At 34.5% G+C, this 19213-nt stretch overlaps 1 protein-coding gene across 9 annotated transcripts in view; it reads right to left on the reverse strand.

Annotated features, from left to right (window-relative positions):
• Window positions 1-19213, reverse strand: part of NBEA (neurobeachin) — a 680995-nt gene that overhangs the window by 538156 nt on the left and 123626 nt on the right. For all 9 annotated transcript variants that reach the window (XM_064586204.1, XM_054506303.2, XM_064586203.1 and 6 more), the window contains exons 9-10: window positions 5632-5829; window positions 4878-5011 (exon numbers count right to left, since the gene is read on the reverse strand). In XM_064586204.1, coding sequence (XP_064442274.1) covers window positions 4878-5011; window positions 5632-5829 — 332 coding nt within the window. The remainder of the gene's footprint in view (window positions 1-4877; window positions 5012-5631; window positions 5830-19213) is intronic.

Genomic DNA, 19213 nt, shown 5'->3' on the forward strand with positions numbered 1-19213 from the left:
AAAAGGAAAAAAATCTTCATTTAGGTTCACTAAACAATTAATGAGTCATTAACATTCACATTACAAGAAGATTCTTAATGATAGGTCACTGACATAAATTCCTATGGGATTCCCTAAATTTTTTTATATCTCACATTCCATCAAGCAGTCTACCAAACAACTTGTATCATAACTAAAAACAAAAAGAACATTTTTCTGAGAAAAATATTTATATATTTAAAAGAATTCATTTAAACTATCACTCGAGATTGAATTTTAGTTTGTAAAATTTTTCAGTTAAAACAGCGCTAGAAATAAATTTTAGTAATACAAAATTATATCACATATATCATATAGTCTACATCAATAAACTAATGTTCATTGAGGAAAGAGAGAAAACACATTCAATGTCTACTACGTACCAGAAAGTATGATAGATATTTCGCATAGACTAGCTTAGTTTAATTCATTTTACAGTCAGATAAAGTTGGCATTACTAAAAATCACTCCCCAATTGGCAAAAGTGATTCAGAGAGTTGTCCACAGTGGTTTAGAGGGAGGGCTCTGGAGTCAGGCTTTCAGGATTAGGATTCTGGTTCTAATCTGCCACTTAAGTCTTGTGCCTTGAGGAAGTTACTCAGTTTTTCTCTCCCTCAGCAGCAGAAAGTATTGGATGAGATAATACAGTTACAGAGACTGGCACACAGTAAGTACTCAGTAAATGCCATGTACTACTACTACTAACACCCTCGAACAATCTTATCACCTAAGATCAGATAGTACAGAACACTGGTTTGAGTCTTAATCTGTCTGACACAAAAGAAGTCCTGCTCATTGCATCACACTGTCACTAATGAGAATTTCTTGCTTAGTGTATTTTTAGTTGTTTGATAAACAAAAGCCTATTTATACCTTGTACCAGAAAACATATTTTTTCAAAGCAAATTCTTCCCATATCACACAATTAGGAAGGTTTATTTTATATCATGTAAAGAATTTAATAACATATGTTCTGAAAAAAGGAGGGTGGACCAAATGAGAAAGATATGTCATTTACAATGTATCTGATCATCGAAATCAAAGGGAAATCAAATTTCTAATTTATGGAGTCATTCTGAGATACAAAATACAAAAAATATGATTACTTCAAGATTAGAGTTATACTTCTTGAAATAATTTATTAATTATTTGTTCATTCTTTTAGTCATTAAAACCATTTATTAAATGTCTAATGAAAGGCAATTTGTTTAGTTATTGCTCTCAGTATTCAATGGACTGAGATTGACGAGTCCAATATAAAATAGTTCCTGAGGAATGACAAAACATCCAAAAAAAACATCCAAACAGCTTTGATCACTTGGCAGAATTACTCAAGGTGATCCCAGGGCTTGAGAATCATTATGAATAGAATGAAATCAAAATGGTAACTACATACTGCCCTAATTTACTTATCAAAAACAGGTAACATCAAAAATACTGTTTGTGATGCCACAAGCTATTTAACTCAATTCAGTAATATTTATCTACTCATTTGTTGATGAAATTTTTTGTGTCATGATAAAAGCTACAACTATGTGTTAAAAGAAAAGGTGACAAAAAGGTGTTATTCCCGGAAATTTAAGTACTAAAGGGGCAGCTATACAAGATCCAAAAACCAGCTAAAGAAAAATCATCTTAAACCCTTCCAGGCTTTCTTTGACTCGGTGTTGGCTTCAAAACTTGAGTTAACACATCCTCTATTTTAAGCCACAATATCTAGAAAATGGATAGTTCAAAACCAGTTTTCATCACTACAATTAAAGTTCAAAATATAAGTCCTAATTAATTACTTAAGTCTCTATTGTAAATACTATCATTGATAGAAGTTCAAATATAAAGTAATACAGCCCATATTATAACAACCAATTTCCAAGATTAAGGATATATAATTTTTAAAATATAAAAACATAGTATTAGAGAAACTCTTATAGATCATCTAGCCCACTGTCATGGTAACAAAACCCAGCATGTACTGAGTGCTTACTATAATGATCTATGTATTTTATCACATTTAATCTAAATAATCCAATGTGCTATTATTATTGCAATTTTATAATGGTGGAAACGGAAGCACAAAATTGTTAACATATTCAAGGGTGCACTAATAATACAGTAAACCCGGGATTTGAACCCAAGTCTGTCTGACTTGAAAGTCCACACATATAACAACCATAATACATAGTCTTCATGATAAAACAAAGCCACAAAAATTCTGCACAAAGCCTATATTTACAAAGGCTCCAGAAAATAAGATTTTTCCTTCAATAAATTATTTTAATACTAACCCCCTATGTAGAGTAAAACTCATCAAGATTTCTAAGGACAGTATAATAGTACCACCAGAGAAACAATAAAAAGTTTCATAAAAAAGGATTACTGAGTGGAGGAAAGAACATGGAAACTAAAGCTTCAGCTTGAAACACAGAAGACAGAGAAGTAACTGATTTTATAGCTTAGCTCAATTTCTCCAAAAAGTAATTAAAAGTTAGATAATATTATAATTGTTGGCATATGTTTATTATGCAAACAGATTTTCAAAAAAAGAATATAACTGATTTTCTCTGGAAATTTAAAAACCTCAAATAGGTTCTCCTTCATCTAGAATAATTTAATAATAACTAAAAATAAGAGGATATGTCCTATTTCAAGCTCTCATTCATCTATATGAATTTATGATATAGCCAGAAAATAAGAAATTCTATTGACCCTTGCCCTACAGCTAAGAATCTGGGTTTTTCAGGTAGAGGGAGAAGTCCCATTTAATAACTTGGTTTTAAAACTTTAAAAACCAAAAGACTGTACCACTGATGCACACACTTATCTATAACGGCCCCCTTCAAAACTTGAAATAACAAAAGACTATTACTACCGATAGATACAATTTTCCACAAAAGAGCCAACCTCAGACATCAAGGGCTTTGACACAATTAATGCAAAAGTATTAGATAAGAATTCAAAATAGCACATAACTGAATTGCAGGGTAGCTTGGAATTGGGTATGTATTATTACTAAAGAGGATAGTGATACTTTTCTTATTATATGTTTTCTGTTGGATTTAAACTAAGAACATGTATATCGCTGCAAAAGTTGAAGTTATTTATTACAGAGAAAAATTAAGATGAATGATACAAAAGAACTAAAACCAAATAAAAATGAAAATCAGAATGCTGACCCCTTACATTGTCTTCTAACTCCATGATGAAATAAATACAGTTTAAATACCAAAATATAAACATTAAAATGAGTTTTGAAGACAGGCAATGAAAAATAACCATGTGCCCTGGATGAATGGACCAGATAACCTGTTAAAATATGATTTTAGCACTAAGATTTTATAATAGCTATTCATGTAGATATAAATTATTGTGACACTTTTAGTTATAACATTTTCAAACTATATAATCTTTCTACTTTTTCTTCACAAAGCAACAAATTCCATTTCAGGTTAAAATGATTATAGACAATATTAATTCATAAGGAATATTTAAATTACACATGGGAGTTTTTCTACAGGCTACTTCATCCCCAACTTCTTTTCATAGAACTTACTAAGTTTTTAATTACTGATTCCAATGTATATTGGTTCACTTAGATGATAAAGAGCAAAACATCTGAATTTACATCCAGGACTGAAATTTAGTGTTTTATCTTTCCACTAGGCTGATATCCACCCCTCCCGATGAAATTATTTAAGATCTTATAGCAAAATAGTATCACAGTAGGGCATGACTTCAGGATTCCTTTTTACTTCAAAGCTTTTTACTTCAAGACTCCAACTTTTACATTGATATAAAAGAAAGCATGACCCATGGATAGGAGCTGGGTGTTGTTAAGTGTACAGGTCACATTTATACTCATGTTTATACTGTACATAAAGGTAGTCTCAGTACAGGAATAATATTATTAGCAATTAAAACAGAATTTTGTTAATAGCTTATTTAGATAATAAATATGAGAAGATCATGTTACATTTCAATGGACTTTATTTTCCCATCTTTGCTTTATTCACTAGGTTTTCCAACAATTCAAAATTGGATGATCCATGAAGAACTTCACATATATGTGTACATACTACGGAAGCATTCCTATATTGCTTCTGGATTAAAAAAGAATGTTTACCTATGTGATTTTCTCTTAAAATTTTCCAAACGTAGCAATGTACAGATTAAAAATAGTTGTTAAAATTCACATTTAACTTCTTACAGAAATGATTCTAAGAGACAAAATTAAATCAGCATTTGATGCATGAGGTATGTTTTAATAAAAAGGAAGGAAGCTACAGAATTGCACATGAAATAAACCTAATTAGAAAATAACTGAATTTTTATATAAACATGGATATGCCACTGGGTAGATTTGGATTCTCATATATGAACTATATATAAAGGAAAGCTAATATCAATTAATATTATACTAGTATTATGATAACATAAGTATAAAATAATACTTATAATATATAAATTATGTAACTATTATCAAATACCACTTTTTCAGAATAAACTTTACCCTAGTAATTTTGTTTAAGCTAACAGGATTTCATGGATGATCCAAACCATAAGCATTTCCAAAGGATAAGGTTAGGACTAATATTTTTCCTCAATTTTTATTAAAATCATTATGCTACATCTGGTAAGAAGTTTTTATTTATTATCAAGCAAGTCATTTCTTTATGATTATAAGTGTGAAGTTTTAATATTGTATGAATATAAATCTGCCTTAGCCTAAAGATACTAAAGATTTATTAGCACTTCAGGGATAAAAACCAAATATTATAACACATATACACAGCATCAACTGTGCCAGGCATAATCTAAGTGTATAAAAATTACAAGAAATTACAAATTTAAAGAAAACTTACCAGACAGTTGTTTCCACTTGACTGTCATTGAGCTGCCGATTGTCCAGTTGGGCAAAAAGTGGAAAAAGCACTTGAATCCCTCCAATTGAATGAATTGCACTATGAATTGAATGTGTTACTATAGCTTTCACATCCTATGTTCAAAAACAAAAATATGTATTAAACTCCTGAAGCATGAAGTTATCACTATTTCCTTGTTCCAAATAACTTTGTAAAAAATTTTTAAAACATAGACATTTTAAATCCCTCAATTATAAAATTTTTGATACACATATAAAATACAAATGTGAAATATCTTTGCCAACCACTTTTAAATTTGAATGAGTTGAGATTTTTACACTGAAAATATGAAGCTATAAATCAAAAAACAATTTAGAATAAGAAATACTATTAGTAGATTTAAAGATTTCCAAGTAATTTTTATACGGGGGTGTTATACTAGTACATTTTCAAAGCAAAGTATATTTTTGTGTCTAACAACTATCTGTTCAGCTAATCACCTGATTTTATCTCAAAGGATTATAGAACAGACAAGATAACAGAGATTACAGATTCCCTACTAAGGAGACTGACTAGTCCAGGGTAAAGTATATTGCCAAAAAGTAAAAATAAGAAAATAAGGGAGAAGGTGAAAATGTCATGCAAAGAACTAGAAAAAAAAAAAAAAAGAAAAATAAATAGCAACTATAGATCTACAGATTAGCAAGCTTTAATACGTAAATGAGAACATTAAACTAAGCTACTATTCACCAACCTGGAGCATTAGAGCATGTGGGGAATGAACAAAAATTGATGCATTTTCCTTTGGTGATGATTCCAAGCATAGCTGAGCATCGGTGGCCTTAGCATTATATGTAAATGCAATACTACTTGCAAGTTTCCCATCATACAGAACCTGTTTATGATGTTCTGCCAAATGAATGTCACTCTCAGATTTAAATTTGAAGGTGCTCTGAAAAAATAAAACTAAATTAAATACTCTTTTTAAATGTAATATAATAAAACTCTTAAAGTTTTAAAGCAGAGAAACATTTAAAATAATAGACAATTTGTTTTGACTCTTCCAAGTGTCAGGCATTAGTGGTATTATATTATTTCGTTATTCTCACTTCAATTCTATGAGTTAAATTTTACTCATCATGTTAATAAACACACTCAGATCTGAATATTTTTGTTTTTATTGTTTTTGATTATTTTTAAAATAATTTCATTAGAAAAAATATAAAGCCAGATGTTATTACATCTGTAGTAAAAGGATTTTGATTTAATATTTCATAACATAAATTTAATTTTTCTGGTTAACACATTCAAGAATATTTACATGAGTAAACAGTACCCAGTACATGAATTACTATTATAGAAAAATGATTATCATTTAAGACTATGAAAAATGTTTATATGCAAAAATATTTATGTCTCTACTCTAAAAAGTATATCAGCATATTGAGTAACGATAATATCCACAAAAGTATCAAAAAGTTAAACCCAGAAGAAAGTTTCACTAAAACATGTAACCAAATGGCCAAAGACACATGAAAAAGTCTCGACATCACTCAGCATCAGGGAAATCCAAATCAAAACCTCAATGAGATACCACCTCACACCAGTCAGAATGGCTAAAATTAACAAGTCAGGAAATGACAGATGTTGGCGAGGATGCAGAGAAAGGGGAAACTTCCTACACTGTTGGTGGGAATACAAGCTGGTGCAGCCACTCTGGAAAACAGTATGGAGGTTCCTCAAAAAGTTGAAAATAGAGATACCCTACGACCGAGCAATTGCACTCCTGGGTATTTACCCCAAAGACAGAAATGCAGTGATCCGAAGGGGCACCCCAATATTTATATCAGCAATGTTAACAATAGCCAAACTATGGAAAGAGCCAAGATGTCCATCAATAGATGAATGGATAATGAAGATGTGGTGTACACACACACACACTCACACACACACACACACAAACACACAGACACACACAATGGAATATTATGCAGCCATCAAAAAATTGAAATCTTGCCATTTGCAACAATGTGGATGGAACTAGAGGATATTATGCTAAGCGAAATAATTCAATCAGAGAAAGACTATTATATGATCTCACTGATATGTGGAATTTGAGAAAAAAGGCAGAGGATCATAAGGGAAGGGAGGGAAAAATGAAACAAGATGAAACTAGAGAAGAACACAAACCATAAGAAACTCTTAAACTCAGGAAACAAACTGAAGGTTGCTGGAGTGGAGGAGGGTGGGAGAGATGCCTAGGTGATGGACACACTGGGGAGGGTATGTGCTATGGTGAGTGCTGTGAATTGTGTTAGACTGATGAATCACAGACCTGTACCCCTGAAACAAATAACACATTATATGTTAATAAAAAGAAAAAAAATAAAACTAACAAAAAAAACATGTCACCACTTTATATAGAGAAATAACAAAAATGTACGAGTTGTAATTAAGGTTGTTAGAGGGGGGAGGAGCAAGATGGCGGAGGAGTAGGAGACCTAAATTTCGTCTGGTCCTAGGAATTCAGCTAGATAGGGATCAAACCATTCTGAACACCTACGAACTCAACAGGAGATCAAAGAAAAGAATAGCAGCAACTCTCTGAACAGAAAAATGACCACTTTCTGGAAGGTCTCTTCTGATTTGTTTAATATATATCTTTCTGGGGTCATACTTACCCCGTTAGCATTTTGTTCTCTCATTCATCTATTCTCCTCTGGACAAAATGACAAGACGGAAAAAAATCACCTCAAAAAAAAGGACAAGAGGGTGCCTGGGTGGCTCAGTTGGTTAAGCGACTGCCTTCGGCTCAGGTCATGATCCTGGAATCCCTGGATCGAGTCCCGCATCGGGCTCCCTGCTCAGCAGGGAGTCTGCTTCTCCCTCTGACCCTCCCCCCTCTCATGTACTCACTCTCTCTCATTCTCGCTCTCTCAAATAAATAAAATCTTTAAAAAAAAAAAAAGGACAAGAGGCAGTACCGACTGCCAGGGACCTAAGCAATATGGACATTAGTAAGATATGGGAACTAGAATTCAGAATGACGATTTTAAAGATACTAGCTGGGATTGAAAAAGCATGGAAGATATTACAGAAACCCTTTCTGGAAAAATGAAAGAAATAAAATCTAACCAAGTCGAAATCAAAAAGGCTAATAATGAGGTGAAATTAAAACTGGAGGCTCTAACTGCTAGGATAAATGAGGCAGAAGAGAGAATCAGTGATATAGAAGACCAAATGATGGGAAAAAAAGAAGCTGAGAAAAAGAGAGATAAACAACTACTGAATCACAAGGGCAGATTTGAGAGATAAGTGATATCATAAGATGAAACAATATTAGAATAATTGGGATCCCAGAAGAAGAAAGAGAGAGAGGGGCAGAAGGTATATTGGAGCAAATTATAGCAGAGAACTTCCCTAACTGGAGGAAGGAAACAGGCATCAAAATCCAGGAGGCACAGAAAACCCCCTGCAAGATCAAAAAAAATAGGTCAACACCCCAACATCTAATAGTAAAACTTATGAGTCTCAGAGAAAATCCTGAAAGCAGCTCGGGACAAGAGATCTGTAACCTACAATGGTAGAAACATTAGATTGGCAAAAGACCTATCCACAGAGCCTGGCAGGCCAGAAAGGACTGGCATGATATATTCAGAGCACTAAATGAGAAAAATATGCAGCCAAGAATAATATATCCAGCTCGGCTGTCACTGAAAATAGAAGGAGAGATAAAAAGCTTCCAGGACAAACAAAAACTAAAGAATTTGCAAACACAAAACCAGCCCTACAAGAAATATTAAAAGAGGTCCTCTAGGGCGCCTGGATGGCTCAGTTGGTTAAGCAACTGCCTTCAGCTCAGGTCATGATCCCACGGTCCTGGGGTCGAGTCCCGCATCAGGCTCCCTGCTCTGCGGGGAGCCTGCTTCTCCCTGTCCCACTCCCCCTGCTTGTGTTCCCTCTCTCGCTGTGTCTCTCTCTGTCAAATAAATAAACAATATCTTTAAAAACAAAAACAAAAAAGGAAGGGGTCCTCTAAGCAAAGAGAGAGCCTCAAAGTAACATAGACCACAAAGGAACACAGAAAATATACACTAACAGTCACCTTACAGGCAATACAATGGCACTAAATTCCTGTCTTTCAATAGTTACCCTGAATGTAAATGGGCTAAATGCCCCAATCAAAAGACACAGGCTATCACAATGGATATAAAAACAAGACCCATCAATATGCTGTCTGCAAGAGACTCATTTTAGACCCAAAAACACCCGCAGATTGAAAGTGAGGGGGTGGAAAACCATTTACCATGGTAATGGACACCAAAAGAAAGCTGGAGTGGCAATCCTTATATCAGACAAATTAGATTTTAAACGAAAGATTATAATGAGAGATGAGGAAGAACACTATATCATACTTAAAGGGTCTATCCAACAAGAAGATCTAACAATTGTAAATATCTATGCCACTAACATGGGAGCAGCCAATTATATAAGGCAATTAATAACAAAACCAAAGAAACACATCGACAACAATACAATAATAGTGGGGGACTTTAACACCTCCCTCACTGAAACGGACGGATCATCTAAGCAAAAGATCAACAAGGAAATAAAGACTTTAAATGACACACTGGGCCAAATGGACTTCACAGATACATTCAGAACATTCCATCCCAAAACAACAGAATACACATTCTTCTCTAGTGCCCATGGAACATTCTCCAGAACAGATCACATCCCTAAGTCACAAATGAGGTCTCAACCAGTACCAAAAGATTGGGATCATTCCCTGCATATTTTCGGACCACAGTGCTTTGAAACGAAAACTCAATCACAAGAGGAAAGTCGGAGAGAACTCAAATACATGGAGGCTAAAGAGCATCCTACTAAAGAATGAATGATCCAACCAGGAAATTAAAGAAGAATTAAAAAAATTCATGGAAACAAATGAAAATGAAAACACAACTGTTCAAAATCATTGGGATGCGCAAGGCAGTCCTAGGAAAGTATATACCAATACAAGCCTTTCTCAAGAAACAATAAAGGTCTCAAATATGCAACTTAACCCTCACCTAAAGAGGCTGGAGAAAGAACAGCAAATAAAGCTTAAGCCCAGCAGGAGAAGAGAAATAATAAAGATCAGAGCAGAAATCAATGAAATATAGAAACCAAAAGAACAGTAGAACAGATCAACGAAACTAGGAGGTGGTTCTTTGAAAGGATTAACAAGATTGATAAACCCCTGGCCAGACTTATCAAAAAGAAAAGAGAAAGGACCCAAATCAACAAAATCATGAATGAAAGAGGAGAGATCACAACCAACACCAAAGAAATACAAACAATTATAAGAACATATTATGAGCAACTCTATGCCAGCAAATTAGATAACCTGGAAGAAATTGATTCATTCCTAGAGATGTATCAACTACCAAAACTGAACCAGGCAGAAATAGAATACCTGAACAGACCTATAACCACTAAGGAAATTGAAGAAGTAATCAGAAATCTCCCAACAAACAAAAGCCCAGGGCCAGATGGCTTCCCCGGGGTATTCTACCAAGATTTCAAGAAGAATTAATACCTATTCTTCTGAAACTGTTCCAAAAAATAGAAAGGGAAGGAAAACTTCCAAACTCGTTTTATGAGGCCACCATTACCTTGATCCAAAAACCAGACAAAGACCCCATCAAAAAGGAGAATTACAGACCAGTATCCTTGATGAACAGGGATGCAAAAATTCTCACCAAAATACTAGCCAATAGGATCCAACAGTACTTTAAAAGCATTATTCACCACAACCAAGTGGGATTTATCCCTGGGCTGCAAGGTTGGTTCAAAAACCACAAATCAATCAATGTGATACAATACATTAATCAAAGAAAGAACAAGAACCATATGATCCTCTCAATAGATGCAGAGAAAGCATTGACAAAGTACAGCATCCTTTCTTGATTAAAACTTTTCAGAGTGTAGGGATGGAGGGTACGTACCTCAATATCATAAAAGCCATCTATGAAAAACCCACAGCGAGTATCATTGTCAATGGGGAAAAACTGAGAGCTTTCCCCCTAAGGTCAGGAACACGGCAGGGATGTCCACTATCACCACTGCTATTCAACATAGTATTAGAAGCCCTAGCCACAGTAGTCAGACAACAAAAAGAAATCAAAGGCATCCAAATCGGCAAAGAAGTCAAACTTTCACTGTTTGCAGATGATATGATACTTTATGCGGAAAACCCAAAAGACTCCACCCCCAAACTGCTAGAACTCATATAGGAATTCAGTAAAGTGGCAGGATATAAAATCAATGTACAGAAATCAATGGCATTCCTATACACCAACAACAAGACAGAAGAAAGAGAAATTAAGGAGTCGATCCCATTTACAATTGCACCCAAAACCATAAGATACCTAGGAATATACCTAACCAAAAAGGCAAAGAATCTGTACTCAGAAAACTATAAAATACTCATGAAAGAAATTGAGGAAGACACAAAGAAATGGAATAAAGGTTCCATGCTCATGGATTGGAAGAACAAATATTGTGAAGATGTCAATGCTACCTAGAGCAATCTGCACATCCAATGCAATCCCTATCAAAATACCATCCACTTTTTTCAAAGAAATGGAGCAAATAATCCTAAAATTTGTATGAAACCAGAAAAGGCCCCGAATAGCCAGAGGAAAGTTGAAAAATAAAAGCAAAGCTGGTGGCATCACAATTCCAGACTTCAAGCTCTATTATAAAGCTGTAATCATCAGACAGTGTGGTACTGCACAATAATAGACACATAGATCAATGGAACAGAATAGAGAGACCAGAAATGGACACTCAACTCTATGGTCAACTAATCTTTGACAAAGCAGGAAAGAATGTCCAATGGAAAAAAGACAGTCTCTTCAACAAATGGTGTTGGGAAAATTGGACAGCCACATGCAGAAGAATGAAACTGGACCATTTCCTTACACCACACACAAAAATAGACTCCAAATGGCTGAAAGACCTAAATGTGAGACAGGAATTCATCAAAATCCTTGAGAACACAGGCAGCAACCTCTTCGACCTCAGCCATAGCAACTTCTTTCTAGAAACATCGCCAAAGGCAAGAGAAGCAAGGGTAAAAATGAACTATTGGGACTTCATCAAGATAAAAAGCTTTTGCACAGCAAAAGAAATAGTCAACAAAACAAAAAGACAACCCACAGAATGGGAGAAGATATTTGCAAATGACATATCAGATAAAGGGCTAGTATCCAAAATCTATAAAGAACTTATCAAACTCAACACCCAAAGAACAAATGATCCAATCAAGAAATGGGCAGAACACATGAACAGAAACTTCTTTTTCCAAAGAAGACATCCAAATGGCCAACAGACACATGAAAAAGTGCTCAACATCACTCGGCATCAGGGAAATCCAAATCAAAACCTCAATGAGATATCACCTCACACCAGTCAGAATGGCTAAAATTAACAAGTCAGGAAACGACAGATGTTGGCAGGGATGCGGAGAAAGGGGAACCCTCCTACACTGTTGGTGGGAATGCAAGCTGGTGCAGCCACTCTGGAAAACAGTATGGAGGATCCTCAAAACGTTGAAAATAGAGCTACCATACAGTCCAGCAATTGCACTACTGGGTATTTACCCCAAACATACAAATGTAGGGATCTGAAGGGGTACATGCACAATGTCCACAATAACCAAATTGTGGAAAGAGCCAAGATGTCTATCGACATGGTATATATATACCATGGAATACTATGCAGACATCAAAAGGAATGAAATCTTGCCATTTGCAATGATGTGGATAGAACTGGAGGGTGTTATGCTGAGCGAAATAAGTCAATCAGAGAAAGACATGTATCATATGACCTCAATGATACGAGGAATTCTTAATCTCAGGAAACAAACTGAGGGTTGCTGGAGTGGTGGGGGGTAGGAGGGAAGGGGTTGCTGGGTGATAGACATTGGGAACGGTATGTGCTATGGTGAGCGCTGTGAATTGTGTAAGACTGTTGAATCACAGACCTGTACCTCTGGAACAAAAATACATTATATGTTAAAAAAAATAAATAAGAAGATAGCAGGAAGGGAAAAATGAAGGGGAGGAAATCGGAGGGGGAGACGAACCATGAGAGACTATGGACTCTGAGAAACAAACTGAAGGTTCTAGAGGGGAGGGGGGTGGGAGCATGGGTTAGCCTGGTGATGGGTATAAAGAGGGCATGTACTTAATGGAGCACTGGGTGTTAGACTAGACAATGAATCATGGAACACTACCTCAAAAACTAATGATGTAATGTAAGATGAGTAACATAACATAATAAAATGAAATTAAAAAAAGAAAGGTATTGTTAGAAATGGTTAGAATTTCTCTGTATATATAAATTTGACAATGACAATATTTAAACTTTGCAAAAATCACATATTATTATTATTATTATTTTCAACTTACAACTATGAAAACTGAATGTTAGATTAAGATCTGGAAGGAATAATGCCAAGACACAATACCAAATGTTCTGACTCATAGTACTAATGGATTAATGGTGAAGTGATCTGGATTATAATCCAGGGTCTACCACTAATTATCTCTAGACCTTTATTTAATAAGTGTCAAAGAAATCATCTAACCAGTGTGGCCCCATTTCATTACTCTAATGTTACAGTAAGGTTAAACCAAATGTTCCAAACTCGGACTCTTATAGGAGGCAAATAGGTATGTTTATAAATGAAGCATGCCGCATGTGGATTTCTTCAGACTAGACAGTGCATGTCCTGTCTAAAAGTGCCCCTCAGTGCTCAGCTCAAATCAATTATTGTACCATGTTGCCAGTTCTTCAGTATTTTTCAAAAGAAACATGAACTCTGGACTTCCTTATAAAATCACCTAATCTGTAATTTAATGCAAATGTTTAAAAACACTGTGGAGACCAAACATGTCAGGCCACATTTAGCCCATTTTCTACTTTTAAACTAGTACCAGAGAAAGCCTCCCTTCCTTGAACTTGGGATGCAAACCATTTATTAGGCATCTACCAATACAAGAGCAACATGAATAAATGAAAATTTGTATATATGTGCCTATGGATGGTAGTTTTGTCTTTTAAATGTAAGCACATTACATATTTCGACATAAGAAATAAGCTAACAAAATTATAGTCCTTTGGATCAAAACTTGCTTTCTCTTCTCAATTAAATGGAATGTAGAACTTTATCTGCCACCTCAGAGTTTCAAAATTTAATCTGTTTATGTAACTCACAGATTCACACTCCCTAATCTAGAGGTAACAGTTGGGCTTAACACATGTTCTGGTTTAAAATAAAGATTATATTTCAGTCCCTCTTGCACTGAAGAATAGGCGACAACAACAATAAAAAAAGAATTTTTAAAAAAGTAGTATCTGAATGAAATTATGAGTTAAATATACTAGGTAGTAATATTGGCAACATAAAACCAATTTAATTTGCCTTCTTCACTAGTTGCCTTGGTATTAAAAAATAAACATTTTAATAAGCATTTACATAGAATTATACATACTCAAAATATTTAATATTTATGTTTCTAATCCAATCATTTTCAAGTAAAATAGATTATTTATGTTGCAAAGCACTGATCAAAAGCAGATTTAATTATTTTGGAGGAGTAAAACATATGAGTTAGTTTGTAGAAATAAAAGTATTTAATTGAGGGAATTTGGGGGAAGAGTATATATGACATTAAAACACTGGAGAAGCAGCCCAAATAAGGAAGAGGGGAGTCAAGGAGTTGGATGACCCAAGGGCAAGTTGGAGTTTAGAGTTTAATCAAGTAGAAGAGTGGTGCTTCCTTTTGTTGATGATATTATACCAAGAAAAGCAATATGTAAATGATTGAAATAGCAACTGGACGAAGAGGAACATGTGTTCTAGCCAGTAGAGCTCCCTTATATTAAGGGATTTTTTGAATTTGAAAAAAACAAAGGCAACAAAAGCAAAAATAAACCAGTGGCCCATTGGGCTACATCAAACTAAAAAGCTTCTGCACAGTGAAGGAAACCACCAACAAAATGAAAAAGCTATCAAATAGTAGGAGAAAATATCTGCAAATCATATGCCTGATTAGGGGTTAATATCCAAAATATATAAAAAACTCATATAAGACCAAAAAAAAAAAAAAATCTGATTTAAAAATAGGCAGAGGACCTGAGTAGACATTTTTCCAAAAAAGACATATAGATGGCCAACTGACACATGAAAAAATGCTCAAGATCACTAATTAGGGAAATGTAAATCAAAACCACAATGAGCTATTACCTCACACCTGTTAGAATGGCTATTACCAAAAAGACAAGATATAAGTGTTGTCAAGGATGTGCAGGAAAGAGAATCCTTTTGCACTGTTGGTGGGAATGTAAATGCAACAACTACGGAAAACAGTATGACATGTTTTCAAAAACTTAAAAACAGGGGCACCTGGGTGGCTCAGTCGGTTGAGAGGCTTGCTTTTTGGCTCAGGTTATGATCTCGGGGTCTGGGATTGAGCCCCACCTTGGGCTCCACTCTCAAGTGGAGTCTGCTTGGGATTCGCTCCCTCTCCCTCCGCCCCTCCCCTCCCCACTCACAAAGGCAAACACTTGTGCTCATGCACTCTCTCTCTCTCTCCCTCTCTCAAATAAATTTTTAAAAACTGAAATATTATAAAAAACTTAAAGATAGAACTACCATAGGATCTAGCAATTCAACTTCTAGATATTTATCCAAAAAAACAAAAAAAACATTAATTCAAAAAGATATATGTACCCCCACGTTCACTGCAGCATTATGTACAAGAACCAAGACATGGAAGCAACCTAAGTGTCCATAGATAAATTAATGGATAAAGAAAATGTGGCATATGTATGTATACAATGGGATGTTATTCAGCCATAAAAAAGAATGAAATCATGCCATTTGTAAACAACATACGGACCTTGAGGGCATTATGCTAGATGAAATAAGTCAGACAGAGAAAGACCAATACTATATGACCTTACATATATGTGGAATCTCAAACAAAGAACTCATAGATACAAAGAATGACCACAGGTGGAGGGCGGGGGTCATAGATAAATTGGTGAAGGTATTCAAAAAGTGTAAGCTCCTACTTTTAAGAGGAATAAGTTCTGAAGATACAATATACAAAATGTGGATTAGAGTTAATAATACTTTATTGTATATTTGGAAGTTGCTAAGAGAATAGATTTAAAAGTTCTCAGTACACACTAAAAATTATGACTATGTGAGGTGATGGATGTGTCAACTAACCTTATTGTGGTAATCATTTCACAATATATACATATCTCAAATCATTATGCATGCTTTAAACTAATATAATGTTATGTGTCAATTTTATCTCAGTAAAACTTAAATAAAAGCTTTGAAATTTAAAAAAGTAAAATTACTGTATTGTCAGTTTTATACTGACAATAAATAGTTAAAAACAAAGTTCAAAATCAGTTGGACTTAAGTCTGAATCTGAACTCTATCACTGATTAGATGTGTATCCATCCACAAGTTATTGACCTCTCACCTGTTACACACCTAACAGATAAAATAGTAAATAGAGTACTTTGAACAATAAATATATGGATCTTTAAAAGCAACTGAAAATGGTAGCTGCTATTACTGTGTTCTTTTCTACTTAGTATTACAGAGATATTTTTTTATGTTCAGTATTTTTTCATAAATGTCACTCAGAAAACATTTACCATAAACTTTATGTATGTATGTAATGGTATATTGCACTTACGGTAGTGAACACTCAGATATCTGTAACATAGTTGCTAATGAGGCAAAGCCTCATTGAGTAGAACCCTAATCACCCAAACTGGAATTACTTAGTATGAATATGAGAAAATGTAACAGAAGATGCTAAACTCAACTAAATTAAGTTTATCTAATTGCTACAAGAGCAAAGACTTGTCATTTTCTAATACTAATATCTGAAAACTTCACCAATGTCAAGAATATAGCCATTTTCCATTGAAGTTATGTAAGAATAACATATATATAGCAATACCTGTTGCTCTTCTAGGATCACTATGTGACAAGTGCTGCTGATTTTAATAATGACATTGCAACATTCCATGAATTATATTTCCTGATGTATAACTAAGAGAATGTTGCCATCTATATATTGTAGAGTTTTCCCTTCAAAATGAATAATCCACCTGAATTCATTAAAAGTAATTCAGACTCTAATATCTACTCTAATATCTACATTTCCAAACTTCTCTAGGAAAATACATAAATAGGATCAATCCATTCTTCTGCTACAATTTCTTAATAATTCCAAATGACTAGAAAATCAAGATTCCCTATTTTGATATTCAAAATCTCCAAAAACTTGGTTTCAATCTATCATAATCATCCTCACATTCCACCATAAACCACTCAGCCTATCTACTCTGTATTCTACCATGAATCCATGCCTGATTGTGGATTAATCCATAAACACATCCTACATCCCTTGCTTCTATCCCTGTAATCATGCCCTCTCTTCTCACATTCTATCATCATGTCCTGCTCATCCTTCTGAAATTTATGTATTTTTCAAGAACCCTAAAAAACTTTGTCTGCGAAGAGTTCCTAAAGCCTTTGTAGCTGAAATTAATCATCCTTTCACAAAACTTTAATAGTATTTGCATTATATTTCCTTTTGGGTACACATTTCAACTTTCAATTATAAACATTTAGGGATATAATTATTCTCATAAAGAGTATAAGCTTGATCATTTTTAATCCTAAAAGCTTAGAACAGTTCCTTGAAATAATCAATATTTGATATACTGATGAATTTTATTCAATTGCATGCCCTACAATCATTATTACCATCTCTTAATAAGCAAGAATATAAAGAAAAGATTATAGTCACAAAGATGTCAACAAATGGCAAATAGATCAGCACAGAAAATTTCTGTGCATGAAGTCAGTACTTCAATACAGTGGATAATTGTTCACCCAATCAAATCTTCTTTTTAAAGATTTCTTTATTTGAGAGAGAGAGAGAGCGCACGTGCAAGCAGAAGCAGAGGGAGAGAGAGAAGCAGACTCCCCACTGAGTGCAGAGCCTGAGACATGGGGCTTGATCCCAGGACCCTGAGATCATGACGTGAACTGAAGTCAAACACTTAACTGACTGAGCTACCCAGGTGCCCCCACCCAATCAAATCTTTAAAAATTATGATAATGGCAGATAACCAAGTATCAGCACTATAACTACAATATTTCAAATATTAAATAAAAGAAACATATCACTGATACTAACCAATATCCAAGACAAGTATTTAACATAATGATACCAAGAAACTACTTATATCAAATTAAGTAATCATTTGCCAATATTAACCAATTTCATGTAACTCATTCTTCTAATGCCAATAAAAGTTTTTAACATGCATGCAGTTGCCTAGAAGAATGGATACTGCGATAAGCTAGAAATTTTTAAAATTAAACTGCAAAAGCAATCAATATTATATAATCATAAAAGATATATTTTGTAGAAGTGATCTGGTTGGACACATGTATAAATAAATATAACCCAGCAGAGTAAAACTCCAAAATTTCTGTATCACTACTGTCATTCATTTGTATAATAATTACTGAGCGCCGAAGGATATGGAAATAAACCTCCTCTCACTGGGCTGACACTCCATAGTCTCAAACAATTGTGTGACCTCTACTACCTCTCTTCTGCTACTAGTTAACATCTGCTTTCTGCTAGGGCTCATGGAGCCTCCCCCTGTAAATGTACAGCTCTATACTTGGCAAAGAATGCACAAGAAACCCACAGAAAGACCTCTGCCACTACCCCAACAGCTTGCTCCGTTTTTGCTCCCTGTTCCACATATTCTAGCTGTTTCACGCTGCCCTGAATTCTGATCTCAACCTCCTCAGCTCAGCTGCCTCCACAGCTAGAACATGGGAAATATTTTTATTGGCCCCAGCTAGATATCAAGGGTGAATACCAAGCTCATATTAAATATATTCCTACTCTCAAGGATCTCAGGCCTATGCTGTGCATTGACAAGTGTCAAAAACAGATGCTTTGTACATTTTGCCCATATTTATAGTTATTTACAGTAGTACGGCACATTCAGTACCAGTTGCTCCAACATGGGACAAAATCAGAAATCAGGTTGAATGTTTTCTTAAATTAATTAATTAAGCCAACACTTATTTCTTGTCTTTTTATTTTAACCATTCTGACTTAAAGGTGTAAAGTGATACCTAATTGGGGTTTTGATTTGCATTTCCCTGATGATTAGTGATGTTAAGCATCTTCTCATGTGTCTGTTGGCCATCTGTATGT

Source organism: Mirounga angustirostris, unplaced genomic scaffold, assembly GCF_029215605.1.
Source record: "Mirounga angustirostris isolate CCGP_5_RB_7025 unplaced genomic scaffold, mMirAng1.0.hap1 SCAF_3, whole genome shotgun sequence".
NCBI classification, from domain to species: Eukaryota; Metazoa; Chordata; class Mammalia; order Carnivora; family Phocidae; genus Mirounga; species Mirounga angustirostris.